This window comes from Tamandua tetradactyla, chromosome 15 (genome assembly GCF_023851605.1).
Source record: "Tamandua tetradactyla isolate mTamTet1 chromosome 15, mTamTet1.pri, whole genome shotgun sequence".
NCBI classification, from domain to species: domain Eukaryota; kingdom Metazoa; phylum Chordata; class Mammalia; order Pilosa; family Myrmecophagidae; genus Tamandua; species Tamandua tetradactyla.
The window spans coordinates 47,003,722-47,022,625 of NC_135341.1; the positions used below are offsets into that span (position 1 = coordinate 47,003,722).

Sequence of the window (18,904 nt, forward strand, 5' to 3'; positions counted from 1 at the left end):
TATTTTATTTCCTTTCTTTCTCAAGTGTCTTTTTCTTGAAAGCAGTAAATACATTCTTGTCAGAGGATAAGAAAAGGAGCTAAGAGTATTGCTTACTAAGATTGGAAAGATTTTTGACAACTCATTCTTTAGTATATGTTAATGGAACCATTTGAGGAGATGGGAGAGGAGAAGTCTGTCAAATACAGATAAGAATATCTAACATTTGTTGGGTTACTTATTTTGTGCCAGCTATTGTACTAAATATTTTACTTGCAAAGAAGAAATATAATTCTAAGTACACTTGATGTTAGGCATTTCCCTCTTGATCAGCCATATCCACTAGCAATGGCTAGGTAGCAGCCTTGTAGGGAAACAGAGTGGGGAGGGGATGTGTTGGAAGAGTCTGGGGTCTAAGAGTGGCCACGAAGTAACAAAGAGGGGTCTTACTCAGTGTCTTGGACACTGGAAACCGGGTACAGGGAGAGACAATGGGCTTCCCATTACGAAAGGCACATGGAGGTCTGGGGGATTCATTGGAAACATGAACGAGATTGTACTGGTATCTTAAATTAGTGAAGCAGACCAGTTATAATAACCTGAATTATTTTCACAACCACTGTCATTCCCTGCAATGGCACTGGCAATGTGCCTTTTTACCATTTCTACAATACCCTGAAACTCCTTCCCCTGTCTCCCTTCCCCTGAGTTCCAGTGCGTTTTAGTCTCAACAGCTGAAATCTATACAGAGGACTGCCTCTGGGCTACTGGAGACACTCTCCCTGCAAGCAGAGAGACAGAAGTGCCTACTGGCTGAAGGAAGAGCCAGTTCCTTTGCCTTAGGTTAGGACAACTCCCCCTGAGATGTAACTTCTACTCCAGAACTCCTTGAGGAATTAGGCTAAAGTGGCCTTCTGCCTGAGGGGACACCCTTGCTTGGCTTCTTCCTTTTTCCTTATTTCCACTCTATTGCCAGTCTTCCCTGAAGCACTGCCCTAAAAACTCACTTGTATGCAAATCCTCCTCTCAGGGTGTGCTTCTGGGGAACACAGCCTGAGACGTTTCATGAGAATATATTTCTGATGGTGGTGGTGGTGTGTGTGTCTCTTGCCCTGTGTGATAAGAAACAATGCCATCAGCTTCTTCCACATGTTTGTCCTGGACAGGACATGTCCACACCCTCTTACATTTTCTTCCAGGGAAGTCAGCTGCTCATCCAGTCTCACTTGGTCTGTTCCAAGAGGAAATGTCCCCTTCTCTCTGTCAGGAGGGACTGGTGGGAATTCCAAGGGCCCTGTAGACTCTGCTATCAACTCCTCGGTGGCATTGATGACTTTCAGGACTTCTGTGGAGATGTTGCAGAGAGAAACAGCAGAATACTTCTGTTTGGTCCAACGACAGAAGGGGACAAAAGACAAGAACAGCACATTAACGATGACCTGGAAATTGCCCATTATCATGCGTTCGTCATCATGAGCCGGGATCCATCACTGCACACACGCGGGCCAACGGGCTGAAGTAATGAGAAGATAAAAACTCTCCTCTGGGGGAGGAAATTTGGATGAGGCCTATATTCAGTGACTCACAGTGAATAATTTCACATTCTTTTGGGGGTGAGGGGGGAACCCAAGTGGAAGCACTTACATATTCTGCCCACCACTGATCGGTTCATACCTACCTACCACCTTATTTACCAGATGATACTCTATTTTCCCAACATATCTTCAAAGAATATGTCAAATTACATCCATGTTGTGATGCAGTAGATAGCTTTTCGACTAGGAGTTAGGAGATCTGGACTCTAGATCTGGTTCTAATTTTATCTAGTCATGGGATTTTGGTCAAGTCACTTCCCATTTCTGGAACTGAGGTTTGTCACTTGTACAATGAAAGTATTTGTAAATACTTTCTCTGTATAAATAGCATTCTCTGTAGTCTTTTGGCAGACACTGTGTGTTAGTTCACAGGACCCATTCTCGAGTCCTTCTCCCTTGCTTTCCTTTACCTTTGGGGCTAAAGAGATAAATACTCTATTTCTTAGCCTCCCTTGAAGCAAGGGGTAGTTATGTGACATAGTTTTGCCCAGTGAGACCCAAGAGGAAACCAACTGTGGGGGTTTCTAGGAAAGCATTTGTTTTCCTAATCAGGGGAACTGGTGCAGCTGATGCCATTCCTTCCTTCTGCCTTAAATACAGATGTGCAACTGTGAACCATCAAGTATGAGGATGAATGCCAAGACATGGAGTAAGGTGGAACAGAAAGATTGAAAGAGCCTGAGTCCCAACACCACTGGATCAGCAGAACCACTATCTGCCTCTGAGCAACGTGTTACATGGGAAAAATAAATCCCTATTTACTGAAGCTACTGTTGGCCCAGATTTTCTGTTACTTGTGACCTAATATTAATGATGGCTATGGCTTGACTTTGCAAAATGTATTCCTCCAAGTAGTTTCTACTGCAGGCTTGTCTTACTAGAGGAGGTTTATCGACAGCATTCTTCTTGAGAATTGGAAGGGAAAAGGGGACTATGGGACTACTTAGGGGCTGAGTTCACAGTCTAGATGCTGGCTGCAGGTTCCCATGCTAAGGCACATGTGGAGTGTCAACCCATCCTAGGGTTGGGACACATGTGCTCACAGGGGCCCTCCCTGCCTGTCTGTTCTATAACAGCAGAATAATTGAAAAACATTCATGCTCCTTTATTCTTCAAGGAACTTGGCTACATTCCAAAAAACTTCTGTCTGAAGTGTCAGGAGACTTGGGAAGAGGGAAGGTGGCACAGATCCTCCAGAGTGAGGAGGCCATTCCTTTGTTATCCAGGACTTTGTAACTTGGTGTGGCAGATTTGGGACACAAATTGGGCTCAAAGTTACTTTGGCATGAACTAGCTGCCACTGTTTGCTAAAGTCCATTTTAGAAAAGGCAATTTTGTACATAAGCAAGCATATTTATCACCATGCTATTAGTAAACAAAGCATATGTTTGGCCCTTATTTGGTCAGAGGTGCCTTTATATGTCTTATGGAAAGAAATGCACGTCACTAAGCATTTCAGGGAAAAAAAAAGTTAGACCAGAGCATGGTGGAAGAAAAAGTGTGAAACATTACACAAATCTCCTATCAGTCCAAGGTCATTAATGAGCCAAGGTCATTAATGAGAAGGACTTAAGAGGTGCTAAAACACAAAGAGATAGCTCATCCTGACGCCAACTGAACATATTTTAATAATAGAATAAATTGAACATCACTATTGCTTGGAAGTCACTGTTCCATTCCATCCCCAAACTGCTAGTATTTATTCAATTACAGGAATTGCAAGTTAGAAGCTAAATAATGCCTGAAGGCATGTCTTTTGGATAAGAGCGCCTTCTGTGAAATATGCACTTCCCAGACCCTATCATCTATTCAACATATTTAATTGAGGCCATATGGTGTTCCAGGCTGGGATTGGTGGGACAAAGCAGTGCACAGGATGGATGAAGTTTCTGTCCTCAAAGACTGCCTTTGGCCCCATCCCAGCCACATGCTGACAAACTTTCCTGGCCCCTGAAAGCATTTGCATTTGCCATTAAGCCAGTGAGGAGTCCCAGAAGCTGGTCTGTGGGTAGCATCACAGCTTCACTTGGAAGGTCTATGGTCTGGCTGAAGACCTGGAACCCCATTCAGGAGAGAACGAGCCTCTAGCTCAGGGAAGCAACCAAGAGAAAAATTAAATGAAATTGGACAAAATCTCTGTTTGGTGTCACAGTTTTGCTTACCACTGGGAAACACAAGCTGGAATTCACAAGCAACCTGTAGGGAATCAAGTGTTTCTGGTCTATTATATGAGTGGTTGTTTGCTTGGACGTGGGGGTGGGAGTAGATACTACATGCATTGGAAGTTAAGATAAACTGGGATTTTTTTAAATGTATGACACTAAGTAGGGCACTCAACCTCCTGGTTCCTTAGTTTACTTACTGGCCCCCAGAAAGAGTTAAAGTAGATGATTTGTTACTAAGCTAACATTGAGTTGTTATGTAAAATGTCTTGTTTCCTGCCCAGTCTAGATTTATAAGCAGACAGCACCTTCTACAACTACATTAAACAAAGCTATATTTAGCACTGGATAGAGTTTTGTTCAGATTAAAAGCTGGTGTGGATTCAGGGGTGGCTGGCAGGAAGCCCTGCATGTAGGAGAAATGAAAAGCTCTAGGATCCTTTCTGCTTTTATTGCTGACAGCCCCAGAGGGAAGGGCTGAATGGCACAGAAGTGATTTGAGAGCCCAGGGATTGCTCTATTATAATAACTGACATTTTTCCTGATGTTAATTATACAATGGACCAAATGTGACATTTTCATCATAGCAAAGAAGGCAGTGGTTAAAGTGTGGAGAAAATCAGCAGACAGAATAGGAGGCAAAAATAGAAAAAGAAGGTTGGTTTCAAAGACACAGATGATGGAAAGAAAATGGTCGGTAAACCCATGCAACAAGTTGTGCTGGTTAAGTTCATGTGTCAACTTGGCTAGGTTATGGTGTCCAATTCTTTGGTCAAAATAAGCACTGTCCTGATTGATACTGTGAGGGCATATCATGGACTGAATTATTCTATCAGTTGACTGCATCTATGGCTGATTACATCTGTAACCAACAAACACTGTCTACAGCAATGAGCAAAGTCTCACCCAATCAGTTTAAGGCCTGAAAGGGAGAACTGATGACTTCAGCAGTTAGGAAAAAGAATTTCTATCTTTATATCAGCCTGCCAACTTCTCCTGGGGAAATCATGGAAACTTTCATTGGCATTCCCAACTTGTGACCTGCCTTATGGGATGTGGACTTGCCAATCTTTACAGTCGCTTGAGGCAATTCCTACAAGAATCTCTTAATATTTACATATCCTGTCAGTTCTGTTTCTCTGCTGAGCCCTAACATACAAGTCAACCTTCTAGTGATCAAAGAAATACAAATTGAATCACAAATTTACTAAGTGCCAGATATACGTATGACTCCTTTAAAAATGCCAAGCACATGTCAATATTATGTGCAGGTTGAACACATACTTTGAGTTGTTGCTCTACAATGGGAGGCGTTTATTTCATTGCACCTATACTTTCCCATCTAGTTTCCTGGTGACCGATAGTCACCTTTCAAAGCCCAAGGGTCCACTTTTAGAGTTCAGTCTGTGTCACAACTCCACGTAGAACATCAAAACCATAATACCAACCACACGACCACCAGGGTTGAAGCAAACAGACCACAACTCAGGGTACAGAATGTGAAGGGAAGCATTCCAGTGTTCAGAATCCATGACAGAACCACATCCTATGGAAAAACAGAAAAGCCCTGCTCTGACTGCTTTTAGCCAAAAAGCCGAGTTTGACCAATCTCTCATTAATGAGGTAGCGAAACACTGAAGATGCATCAGTCTTAAAGAAGACTCCCTACTTTCTGCTTGACTCATAACTAACAGTAGGACTGATGCAGATCTGACTGTTCTAAGGTTGAGGCCCAGCCACTGTGGCCATGTCAATGGACTCAGGAAAGAAAACAACCACAACACTCCTGTCCTAAATCCCAGCTGTATCATTCATTTTCTTTCTCAGGACTGTAGAGTGGAGCAAGACTTCTCTTTTTGTCTCAGTACCCTTAAATTTTAGTCTTAGCAAGTTCTCCATTCTGTTCCCTGAATTTTCTCTTCATATACAATATGTTGTGACAAACAGAAATTTTAATTTCATTTGCCATTCATGTTAACCGGTTTCCCAACATTTGGAAGCAAGGTGTTTGTGAGGGAAGAAGAGATTCTGAGCCTATAGAATTCTAAAGAAGAAAATGTTTCCATCCTAAACATTAGATATACCTGCTTATCAGCAGTCCTTGCAAATTCCCCTGAGATTTTTCCAGCCTCATTATTTATTTCAAGGCTTTGTGTTAGACAAAGCAATGCAACTCATTTTGAGTTAGAATCATTGGGAAGGCTCCTTATCAGAATATTTCAAGCTTGCAAACATGTGATTAGCTTGACCATGTTCCAAACATCAGATGTTTAATAGAAAGAGACTTTGGAATCAAAGATGGCTGATTCCAGTCCCAACTGTACCTTTGCACTTCGGCATTCTTGTGTGTCTGTCCATTTCAACTGGGCAAAAACTGAGATGCCCTTTTTGGCTATGTACAATGAAGAGGGGCTGTACCAGGGGCCCCAGATATCCATTTATGTGACTTGATGTAACATGTGAAAGGAAGCCTTGAGATTAAGTAATAAGTACATGTATCTGTGGCAAAAGAAGGAGACAAGGAATTTTCTAGTTCAGCCTCTGTGACTGCTCAAACATCAATAACAGGAACAAAATGGCAAACAAGTAGAAGCTGAAGGGGCAATGACACTAGGGTTTTTGTGAAATAATGAAGCAAGTAGTATGTTTTGGGGTCCACAGGGGTGATCTGTGAAACAGGGAGTGGCAGTGGTGAGAGGCTGCCACTTCAGCAGAGTCTTGGCAAAGGGTTTCCCTGCCCATTAGGCACAGCAGGCATAGTAACTAGGGCCCACCATTCATTTAGGGGCCCATGGAAATGTTTTGTTTCCTTTCAAAGCCAAAGGGATAAAACCAAACTTGGGTTGAAGCACATGTTTTAATATATAATGTTAATATATTCATCTTCATACCAACACAGTTATAAAACATGATTTTTAACTTTATGGAAGAATGGACCAACAATGGCAAAAGTGCCTGAGTAATGAAAGTCATAAGGCAGCCCTGGGTTTGCTGATCTGTAGCCCCTCTTACAGTAAGCACCTGGGCAGGGCGATGGATCTGGGCAACAATTGGCCTGGGGTGCTCCGTTCTCTCGGGGCTGTGATGGCCCCAGACATCAATGATGGCTCTGAGTTGGCCACTATGGGAGGGCCATTCATGAGCCCATGAGACTGTCTGGGTCTAGAGCTGTCGGTCACTCCCCAAACTTCCTCCCTCTTGACCTGCAGGTCATTTCCTGGGTCTATGTGACGTACAGGTTGATTAGATGCCTCTCATTGTGTTCAGAGCTCTTCGAACATGTTTCCTAGGTTACTTGGTATTATTGTTTTTTGCATGGGCAAGAATCCAGAATCAAACCTGGGTCTCCAGCATGGCAGGTGAGAACTCTGCTACTGAGCCACCATCGCACAGCCCAGCTACTGGTGTTTTAAAGAATGTTTTTTACTTTGCATTACCAAAAAAAAGTTCTAATTTGCTGCTAACTCTTTGCTTCCCAGTTTTAATAAGAGTATGGAAAAAGAGACAAAGGATCATGCTTTTCCCTTTTGTTGGGAGCAGAGTCAACCTTGCATACTGATATGCAATAAAACCAAGATATCCATTGCCTAGCTCAGAAACTGAACAAACCAAACCCTCAAGCATCATCAACCAATTCTCATCATCACTAATTTGATTCAAGCCTTTGGCAAATGTCTACTCTAAGCCAGGACATTGCAGGGGAAACTGAGATGAGTAAGCCAGGTTCCTGTTTCCAGAGAGCTACAACCTGGAGAGAGGGGCAGGAAGGCCAACAGCAGGTAGCAGAAGATGAGCCCTACCCTGTAGAGGGGACAGCCAGGTTCCAATAAGTATGTGACCTTGGGGTTAGTACGCCTTAGCTAGATACTGAATCATGTACCCCACAAAGACATGTTCAAGTCTTAATCTGCCTGCATGTGAATCCATTTTGCAGTAAGATTTCTGAAGATGTTATTATCAAGGTGTGGGCTCATTTCTGAATGGATTTTTTAAAGATCCTGTATAGATAAGGCCAAATTGAATCAGAGTGGGCTTTAATCCATATTACTAGAGAAAATATGGATGCAGGCAGTCAGAGAATGCTACAGGAGAAGACCAAAGGGAATCACCATGTGATGGAGGCAGATGTGTAAGCCAGGGAACCCCAAGGATTGTGGCAAGCCACCACCAAAACACTACAGACTCCGGGAGACAGTGTGGCCTGTTGAGACCCTTGATTCTGGACTTCTAGCCCTCCAAAACCATGAGACTATAAGTTCATTTTGCTTAGCCAACCCATTGTGTGCTACTTGTCAAAGTAGCCCTGGAAAACTAAGACAGCCCTGAAGTATGAGAAGGTGTTAAGAAACAGAGAAGCAGAAAGTGTAATTCAGGCTGAAGGATGTAAGAAGACCGGTTTTGGAGATAGGACCCCACAGTGTGTATAGTAAGTGGCATTACAGCTAGGGAGCAAAGTGGGAGACAAATGGGAAAAGGGAGGGGCTGGGTCTTCCAGCATCCTGAAAGCCAGGCTCAGGAGTTTGGGTTCTGTACTGAGGCAAATGAGGTGCCACAGCAGGTTTTTGTTGTGCTCATCAACAGCTGTCATTTACTGAGCACTTACTGCATGCCAGCTTCCAGGATATGCACATTATTTGCACTGCCTCATTTAACTCTCATAACCACAGTATGATGTGGGTACTGTGAGCACTCTCCTTTACAGATGAGGAAATGGGGCTTAGAGAAGTGACACGATTTGCCCTGCTGGAGCTGGGATTTGCATCCATGTCTGCCTGAGTTCAAAGCCAAGGCTCTTAACAGGCCAGCATGAGCAAGACTGTGCTTTAGAAAGCTAATTCTGGCTGCCAGGAGGAACAGATTTAGGGCTGGGCAAAATTAGAGGCAGAGAGAACGTGTAAGAAATCATGACCGCAGCTCAGAACAAAGGTCACGAGGGCCTGAGGTGGGGCAGCTGCCATGGGGATAAAAGGTGTCGGGTCCAATATTTTGGAAGCAGAACTGAGGGAAGACTGTGGCTGTTGAGAGAAGAAGGGGGAGAAGGCAAGGCGCTGCTGTACTTTCCAGCTGGGTGATACAGAAGTTACTGATACCATTAAAGGATATTTAAACACCAGGAGGGAAAGAAGGGTTCATTTGGGCCATGAAACATGGAAAAAGATAATATTTCAAAGCTTCTTCTCCAACAATTCAAGAGACTGAGTGATTACAAAATGTTGAAATGGAACAGTCTCCAAGTTATTTGATTAAACTTTATTTTAAATGCATTACTTTCAAAGCCAAGTTTCCTGAGCAGGGACTTGGAGGAAGAATAGTCTTCATAGTTGGCCTTAATAAAAATGAGAAACTGGTGGAAGCTCTCCCTTCAGCCCTGTGAAAAATGAGTGCACCTTAGGATGCTAATAGGGTACAGTGGGCATCCCAAGCAACAGAGATAACTTTATTAGGGGTTTTCTAAAGCCATCTTTTTTGCACAAAGGGGTGGCTCTCATGGAAGAACTACAAGAAGAGTAACAGGGCCTTTCAGCAGTTCAAGCTGCATGACACAAATATGGGTCACCTTCTCCCCCTGCCCGGTGTTGTTCTTGAGAGACTCTTTTAGGAGGGGGAGAGAAGAGAAAGGAAGAAGGTGAATTTACAATTAATATGGGTTCATCCTGAGCCAGGCATGAGTTCAGCCTTCTCATTATTTCACCTAACAATTCTACATGGTTGCTCTTTTAATTTGGTCTTTAGAGATGAAGAAATCATGGCTCAGTGAAAAAGATATAGAGCTGGGATTCGAGCCCACAGACTTTTGTCTTTGTCCTGGGCTGAACAGTGTCCCTCCAAAACCCATGTCTACCTGGAACCTCAGATTGGGACCTTATTTGGAAATAGAGTCTTTGCAGATGTAATTAGTTAAGACGAGCTTACACTGGGTTAGGGTCAGCTCTACCTCAGTGCTGGCACCCTCACAGAAAGAAAAGACAGATACACAGAGACACACAAGGAGAAAGCTGTGCCACAACAGACGGATATTGGAGTGAAGCAGCTACAAGCCAGGGAATCCCAAAGATTGCTGGCCCCCACCAGCACAGGGAACCTTCATGTCATGCCACAGCCTCCACCAACTGACATTGACCAGAAAAAGCTCATTGATTTGACCCACCCTAGACCAAGCCACAATCACAGAACTGTGAGAACTACTGAGTGATGAGTTCCTGTCTGAGACTTACAAAGCCTACCTATCTTGAGCAGCCAAGGAAAATCAGTCAAAAAGAATGCATTCTATCTGCTTTCAGTGCAATCCAGACTTCACAGTCTGCTCATTAGTTTTCTGTCCTCATATTACAAATACTGTCTTGGCTTCATAAAAATACTCCCATCAAACTCCTAGAACAAGCAAGAAAATTCGTCCAAATGCTCTGATTTTATGTATTCCTCCTTTTCAAAGGTAAGAAAAGAAACTCCATATGTCCTCCTAAATAGTTGACAGAAATCTGCTAGAAAAATCCAATGCAGATATGATTCAGCTCTCAAGAAACATAAGGCAGTCTGGTGCCGCCACTAAAACCTGTCAAAGTACATTCTCCATGGACAGACTCATGCTCTGTTCAATGAAAGAGGGTGGCATAGACCTGTGGAAAGGAATTGGAGCATGAACTTAATACATTAGCATATGCAATAAATGGAATCAATCAAACATTACAGAAGTTAGTGGAGAACTGACCTCTAGGAAGGGTTGGGTTCTTAAATCATCTAGGTCTTGATGGCCAAGGCCATTTAGGGAAGAAGGTTTTATTATTTTTTAACATGGTGATTATAGAAACGGAATTTTAAAATATTACCATCTGCAGTTAAGTTTCAGAATTAAACCAAATGATCTGTATGAACTTCTCTGAGGTCATTTTCTTGCTCCTTCTCAGTTGGGTCCACTGTTGCTTGGCGCATGCCACCTGCCTGAGAGGATTACCTTTGACTGAAGACTGCCCTGGCAGGTATAGAAGAAGCAGGAGTTCCTTTCTTAGCAGAGGAGGTGATCCTGGTCACCAATCCTTTTTGCTTTTTCATACTGGCTGCTCTTCAGAATAAACTTATGCTATCACTTGGAAACACTTCCCCACTGCTGGTCGGTACCCTTCAGGGCAAGTTCTTGACTCTGCAGAAGCCCAGTAAAAAGTGAAATCACTCAGAAAGGAGGTAGCCCATAGCAACCAGAGTGATCTATGATATATGTCGTATCCTCCTTTCTACTTTTCTGCTTAAACCTTTCCCATCTCACCCAAAACACAAACTAAACTTGCTTCACGGCTCACAAGGTCCTGCTTGCGTTGGCCCCTAGCCTCTCTCTCTACTGGCCACATTGCTGCAGCTATCCTGCCTCTTGATCTCTTCCTTGAACTTGTCAGTCATTTGTACCTTAGGGCCTTTGCACTGGACAGGCCTTCCTTTAGGTCTCTGCCCGATATTTCCCTTTTTGTCCTTGAAGTCTCAGCCCCAAAGACACTTGGTTGGAGAGGTCCCGACCATCCAGGACTCCTTGCCTCACTTAAAACAAATCTTAAAACCATGCATTTATTGTTTTTCAATTTTTTTTTGTATGCTGTATGGTGGGGGTCACATTACATTCTTTTTCCATGTGAGTATTCCATGTGCATGTTATTTTGATGACAAAATATTCAATAATACAAAGGCTTTTCTTTTCATAATTCTTTGTCACACATATTCTTAACCAATAGTAAAACATTATGATGTCCATGATACATTTTTTCCATGATATTTTTGATATTCAAAATGAGTTATCTGGGAAAAAATGTTCCAGGATTTCATTGTGGTGATATGAATGTTCTGGAATGGATATTCTTTGTGTTATAGAATTATCTTTTTTTTTACTTGTCCACTGAGAGTTCTTTATCTTTCTATTTTTTAAAATGGAATATGTGGAATGTTTCCAAGGGCCATTTTGGCATTGGTTGAGATTATCATGAGCTTTTAAACAACAGTACTTACTAAATGATATATTGTAACAGTGGAGTTTCGTGTTATTAAACATCATTTTGAGTTCTCAGAATAAAACATATTAGTTAAGGCATGTGATTCTCTTAATATTGCAAAATTCAGGTTGCAAACACTTTATTTAGGACTTTGGGATATAGTTCCTTTCTCCCTCCCTGCTTTTGTTTCCTTCTTTTGTTTTTATATTCTGTCTATCCAGAAACATTCTCCAAGGGCTCAATCCTGTTTAATCTGCAGTGCCTCAGCCACAGTATCTTTTTGCCTCGTCTTTCTTGTCATTTTCCTTGTTCCCATCTGCTCCCTCTTGAGGGCTTCTGTGGGGCCAGAGCTCTGCCAGTACCTCAGTTTCTATACTGTTCTACTCACAAGCTTCCAGAGCTCCTCTGCCTTTCTCTCATTAAACCATATCTGTTCTATGTCCCATCCTACTGCTGTGGCTGAGACAGTATCTGCTTTCCTTAATAATGGTCTTTCAGGTAACACCAGCATTTTAACAGAGGCCTTAGGGAATCTTTGCATTGGGATTCAGAGAGGTCTTTCTCCAGCCCTCAGTTCATTTTTTGCCTAGAGAGGAAGATGTTTGTTTGAAGCCCCAGTGATCCATAAGATAACCTGGAACTCTTGTTTCCTCATCCAGGTAGGTCCTTCCCTATACACATTCATACAACACACACACAGTACACAATTTGTGAGAATCAATAATACCACTGACATCATGAGTGAAATGAAGCCTCACCTGTTCAAGCACTGTGGATAAGAGCTCTAATTGGACAGCTAACGCTTCTCTTTTTTCCTAGGCCAGCAGTTAAACAGAAAGTTAGAAAAGAAGGGTTAATTTCTAAAGAGGCATAAGACCTATTAAGATCAGTGTAGCTTGTAAGATACACACTGGTACCTAACCCTATATTGACTGTAGTACCAGGCACAGATGAAGACGCTATTCTGGGACAAAATGCTACCTGGGATGAAGCACATTGTATCTTCATGTGAATGGGAATGTTTTGGGAGGGTGAGACACACACGAACTCTCTTTTATGTTCACATCATGATACCAACCAAAAGCATATTAAACTTCAGAAACCCAAGTCAATAAATCTGTTTCCTTGACCACTGACTGGGATTGTGTTTCCATGTGGCTTGACTTTTAAACAGGTAGGGGCCATTAGAGGATAAGTTAGTTTCTTGTTTAGGGACAAAGACATTTATTAGCCTGGGTTCTTTCATGAGACTGTAAATAGTCACCGTCTATGACTCCTTTGTGACAATAAAGCACAATGTCTCAGTTATCAGTGATATTTAATAAAAAAAACTTTTAATAAAAATGCTTTCAGGGCACTGGCCTTACTAACTTGGCTATGATGCAGGAATTTACTAACTTGAGTCTTGAAAAAATATTCATGTTCTAAAAGTTTGACGTGGAGGAATCTTTCATAGTAGAAACAATGTTATAAATGACACTTGGGTCAGGAAACAACAACCTATTTAGTCCATTACACATCTAGAACCACAGAATTTTAGAGTCAGAAAGGACCCTGGGGAGCATCTCTCCAGGACTGAAAAGGGGGGTTGTGGGTGATGCAGCCCCTGAATGTAGTCTACAAACTCCAGGCCAGAAGTTCTTGGTCCTTCTCTGCATCCCTCTTTCAGAAGTGCAGCGCCTGCATCCCTGTAGGGAAAGTGGTTCTAAGAACCATGTGAACCAAGACTTTCTCCCAGAACCACTGGCATGGCCACCTGCTGCTGGTGGTAAAGAATTGAGTGCTCACTCCTGGGCTCGGAGGGCCATATGGCTTGGAGAGCTGAGGTTTGATGGAAACCACACACTTAATTGAAGAAAAATCAAGACCCTTTAGAAACACAATTCCCAAGAGGTTTTTGGGCTAGACCCAAGCTCTAGAAGTTTGTTCTTTGGCTAATTGAAATTCAGATGGCAATGTCCTCCCTGATTTATCACTGGGTCTCCAACACACAGCCAAAGTAGGACATTTAAGCCAACTGTAGGGACAATTCTGCCCATAGCAAGGGGCCAACTTTAATCAAGAAAAATAGCGTTTCTAAAATGGCTCTGGTGTTGCTGGACAGGACCCTAAAGCTCCGGTTCCTAGGTGAGATATCATACCAAGGGTACCGAATTGCCATTGATAACACTATTTCCATGGAAACATGCATGCTCCTCTCCTTTGGTCCCAGAAATCAGGGTCAGTGGTGGAGGCAGGAGAGACACATGAAGTCTGGATTAAGCTCTTCCTCTTGGTATAAAGCAAGACTCCTCTTGGTCAAGGAAGGACAAATAGCAGCCAGCTGGGCACTTGGATTTTCTCACTGCTATTTACAATAATGAAAGGAGTGTTTGTGAATTAGGGACTCTCCATTTTCTCCTGTTTGGTGCTTTCCCCCAGAAGCAAATCTGGAGACAAGGATTTAAGTACCTATAGTTTATTCGGGAGGTAACTGTAGGAAACTGTGGTAAAGGAGTGGGGAAATGAGACACTGAAGGGAAGGGAGCCAATAAAGAATGCCTCTTTAAGAAGTTTATCACTGTTGGGCCTAGAGCTAAATGTGCTGAGGCACTCTGGGAGTCAATGCATGAGACCTGCCTCAGAGTCACCCCCTGTTCTCTGGCCAAAAAAGGAACTGGCTTATTGACCCTGTTGGACACACTCTTCCCATTGGTCATGGTTGAGGCTGCTCCCGGGGAGTATTATTTCTCTGGCCTTTCCAGCCTGCCTTCTGCTCAGGAAAAGGGATTCCTGCAGCCAGGAAAGCCCCCAGGCAGCTAGACTTCGGGCCAATGTGCACCGATAAGCCAAAGAGAAGAGGGCTGAGCATAGACAGCTTCTGGAATAGTTATGCTAAGCCCAGACCCACCCCTCAAATAGGCCATGTGTGTGTGTGTGTGTGTGTTGTGCACACTAACTATGGTTAGATCACAGGGTTAGAGAGCAGCTACTCTGATCCTGAAGTTGGGGACCTGGGATTCCTATGCAGTGCTTTCCCCGCTTATTCTCTGCATAGCATAAAGAAACACCAAATGTGGTTACAGAGCTACAGGTTGACACTGCAAGTGTTGATTGCAAATTGGCACTGAGCCGTTCCTTCAGTGCCAGCAGATGGATGATATTTCATGACAGTGAAGTTTATTTTCCATGAGATTGTTAAAGGGGATATGGTAATTAACATTTGCTGGGCTCCACTCTGTGCTAAATCCTACATTACATAATTCAATCCTTACAACTCTGTAAGGGTGTATGATTATCCCCATGTTACAGATGAGGCCACGGTATGTTGATCCCACTAACAATGAAGACCTGCCTGGGTCCTAGGGATCAATTACCCCACCCCCCCACCCCACATATACAAGACAGACAGGGGCTTGCGGACATGCTGTGGGCAAATACTGGGACTGCAGGGACCTCAAGCTGCAGATTGGAGGAAGAACTAGAGGGACCAAGAAGGGCCTAGAGAGTCAAGGAGACCAGGTTGGGAGGAGGGAAAATAGGACAGGCAAGAAATGATATTGGCTTCTTCTAAGCAGTACTAGTGAGTTAAGAAATTAACCAAAGTCCACAGAGTTTACAAATTGCATGCTGTATTTCAAACACAGTTTAATCCTATTTCTATACCATTCTATCTCTAAATAATTTTTAATATATAAACCTATATTTCTACTGCCTTTAGCCAGAGAAGCCCATGCCTGATGGTGAACATATACTAATTATCTTTTGTTTGGATTTTTACATGTAGAGGGTGATACTGGGCTGAATATCTAATTCATTAATTCATGGTGAGTTGGGGGAAGGCTTGAACATTGAGAAGTTGACACTGTTGAGGGTTTGAATAAAAGTGAATCTCCTGATTTCTTCTCACTGAGGACATGGGACAAGAGGGGGACCTTGTCCAAGTCCCTAGGATTCCCCCCTCATGCCCAGGTGGCTCTTCTTTCCCCATATTCATATTGTGCTCAGGAAAGCACAGTTCAGGTTGGGGCTGTGCATCTAGGAGCTGAGGCCTGCAGGCCGTCGTGGGGTGGGAGTGGGAGTTTAGGACTCGGCGTGGCCTGATATGCCTCTAATGTGGAGTGAATTTTGAGGCCCTGAGACCATTAGGCAACAAAACCATAGGATGCAGGGCTAGCCTATGAAATAATGTGATATTTTTCAGTTTTCAGCCCCTGCAGACAAATGTGACTGTAATGCGGCATCAGCTCAAATAATACAGAGGAACAGAACCCTTTACCACAGATGAAGCAATAGGTTGGAGCCCATAGCCCCATGATTGTCTGCCAAGGGCTGCCTGTGGAAGCCAAGCAAGGCTCTCCAACCCATGCAAATGGCAAAGGAAAGGGATGCATGCTGGCCACAGGTAGGGGCCCAGCAGATGCGTGGGTGAGGACTCAATGGTTATGGAAGGTGGGGTGAGAGGGAGTGCGAGGCAGAGTCTGAAGGGTGGAGGGATGGTCCCCATTTCCTTCTGGGCCTGCTCATGGCCACCTATGGTCATTCTTGGGTTGGCTGGGCTCCTCTGTAGGACACCAGCTCTGCTAATAAACTGATGAAAGGGACTCATTTGCCCAGGCACGGGAGTTACCACCAACTTGTCTGTGTATACACAGGATGCTCTCAGAAGGGAAAAAAATTGGGAGATTTTTCTCCATTGGAAACATTGCTCTAACGATGAAACGGAATTTTTCATATTGAGAGTGTCACAAGTGCAAAGAAATCTAGACATTCTCAGACAAAACCTTATGTGAGTTAAAGAGGAGGTGGTTTGTTGTAGAGGAAGGAGCTGTGATTTGAGACTAAGCAGGTTTGTGTCCCAGCCCCAGCTCTGAAACTTACCAGCTGTGGGCTTTGGGCAGGTATCTTCATGACTCAGCTACTCAGCTTCAGTTTTCTCATCTGCAAAAAGGGGCTGCCTCTTCTTGAAAGGTTTTTTGTTAAATGAGCTAATTAACATTTGCAAAGCTCAGGCACAGAGGAGGCACTCAACAAATGTGAGAGGCACTAAATTACACTCAAAACTGAAGGAGGAGGTCCAAGGGCAGTTCAGTGGTAGAATTATCACCTGCCATGTGGGAGACCCGGGTTCGATTCCCAGTCCATGCACTGCCCAAACAAACAAGGAAACAAACACACATAAAATGAACCAAACAAAAATTCAACAAATGGTGCTGCAATAACAAGATACTCGCATGGAAAAAGAATGAAATGTGACCCTGCCGTACAGTATACAAAAAAACAAGAAACAAAAAACAAACCAAAACCTGAAGGGCTGTCTTGAAGGCTCTTGGAAGGAGCTAAGAAGCCTTGGGTGACCTCCATGGGCCTGTTCTTCTGATTACACCACTCAGTATTAATCAAGAAGGGTTCTCTCAGGCACTCCCAAGTGTACGGGGATGGGCATTTTAGAAGGAACTCTCTGGGACCAGGCACACCTCTGCACAGATATAGAACCTTTTCCCAATACCCTAGCTGTGGAAACTCAAACTGTCTGAAGGTGGTTTCATAGCTCTTACCTTCTTCAGCTCTTCCTGCACACTCTGGCTGTTGTCTTCAGAGGACACACTTTCTTTCTGGGTCTCAGATTCGGTCTTGGGCTCAGACTCCTGGTCTTCCCCTGAAGAAGTCTCCTTCTCACCCATTTTCATTGCTAACTCGTACAACCTGTTTCTCAGTTTCTCCTCAGTGGTGCTTGCACTGGTCCTGGGGTACCGAGCCTCACTGGTGATGTTGGCCTCTGATAAATCACCCAGCACCTAAATGAAAATCAGAATGAGAAGTTGGGGACCCCTCTGCTACCGTCAGGTTGCTTGTGGTTCCCAATAACCCCTGAAAGAACAGACGGTCCAGGAAAGTAACAGCTCTCTCACCCGATGTGCTTTCTACAGATGGGGCTTTAATTTTTCCCCTTTACTTTCTCAAATGTGTGCATTTCAGCAGTTTGTTAAAGGATTCAGGTGAGCATCTGGGTTCAGAAAAGTGTTTGAACCCATTCTGTTTTTTCACTCATAAATACTTACTGAGCATCCACATGGACAGTTCTGATAAGCAACACTGACTGAACCTGGCTGGCCGCTGCCCCCGTGGCACTTAGAGGGCAGGGGAGGAGAGGCACACTCATTGTGAGAGCACATGGATCTTTACATATAACTGGCACGGTGGCCAGGGCAGAGGAGAAGTCAGGGAACCCCTGGAGCCCATGAAGGGGCAGCTGACAGGAGAGGCTGTGGGTTGGGGAAGGTGTCCCCGTGGAAGTAAACTTTGAGTTGAGATTCAAAGTGTGTATAACAATAACTCAGCTAAAAGGGAGAGAAGGAATAACAGTATTCTAGACAAACGGCAATGATTTTGAGATAGTGCAAGGGCCTTGCTCCTATATAAGGAATTGTACGTGACATTACCTTAGTAATTTCAGTTCCAGTTTAATAATTACATTGCTTGCTCCTACCATCTGTTCAGTGAGTATCTCCTAAATTTGTTCAATGAGCAAAGTCCTTACCAGGCCTAAGGGACTCTGGGGAGACATGGCGATTGTGACTTTTATTTGTACATATAGGTATGGAATTTTAAAAGGTAAAGCATTCTGACTCCACTGGACCCAATTTTGGTTTTTGAATTTCCTCTTTAAGTTATTCTATTATCTGCAAAGGCTAGATATTTCGTGCCTTTAATTTCATTTTAGAGATCTTCCAAAGAACAAACGGAAAGTGTACTTACTTTAAAGAATAGGAAAAAAACTCATTTTATCTTTCTAGGTTCTTTGGACCAGTTTATAAATCTAAGATACATGATGAAATCTTTGTGATTTTATTTTTCTCATCTCTTTAAATATTTTGCTATTTTGTCATGTTGGGAATTATTCCACTGTTACTCATCAGTTATTCCTGACTATGGTAACAGACTAAAATAATAAGAAAACAGTAGAATGACAGAATTGCCTAGAAGGATGATTCAATAATGAAATAAATCATCACTATTTTGAGTCTGCTTTTAGCTTTCATTGAACACAGCTGAGATTTCAAAATTTTTCATAAGGGCAAAGAGAAGAAAATTGACAGAGAATGTTTCATAATTATCAGGTGACAGAAGATAAATGTAAAGAGAAGGGGAGAGCTCTTTAGTGAAATTGACTGCATGCATGCAATCTCAGATGATGAGTCTTCAGACGACAGGG

General features: G+C 43.2%; 1 protein-coding gene across 5 annotated transcripts in view; it reads right to left on the bottom strand.

The window, feature by feature from the left end:
- Positions 1–18,904, bottom strand: part of MYRIP (myosin VIIA and Rab interacting protein) — a 343,444-nt gene that overhangs the window by 12,945 nt on the left and 311,595 nt on the right. For 4 of the 5 annotated variants that reach the window (XM_077129737.1, XM_077129738.1, XM_077129740.1 and 1 more), the window contains 2 exons: positions 17,247–17,486; positions 1,167–1,361 (listed from right to left, as the gene is read on the bottom strand). In XM_077129737.1, coding sequence (XP_076985852.1) covers positions 1,167–1,361; positions 17,247–17,486 — 435 coding nt within the window. The remainder of the gene's footprint in view (positions 1–1,166; positions 1,362–17,246; positions 17,487–18,904) is intronic. The other variant, XM_077129739.1, reaches the window with a different exon arrangement.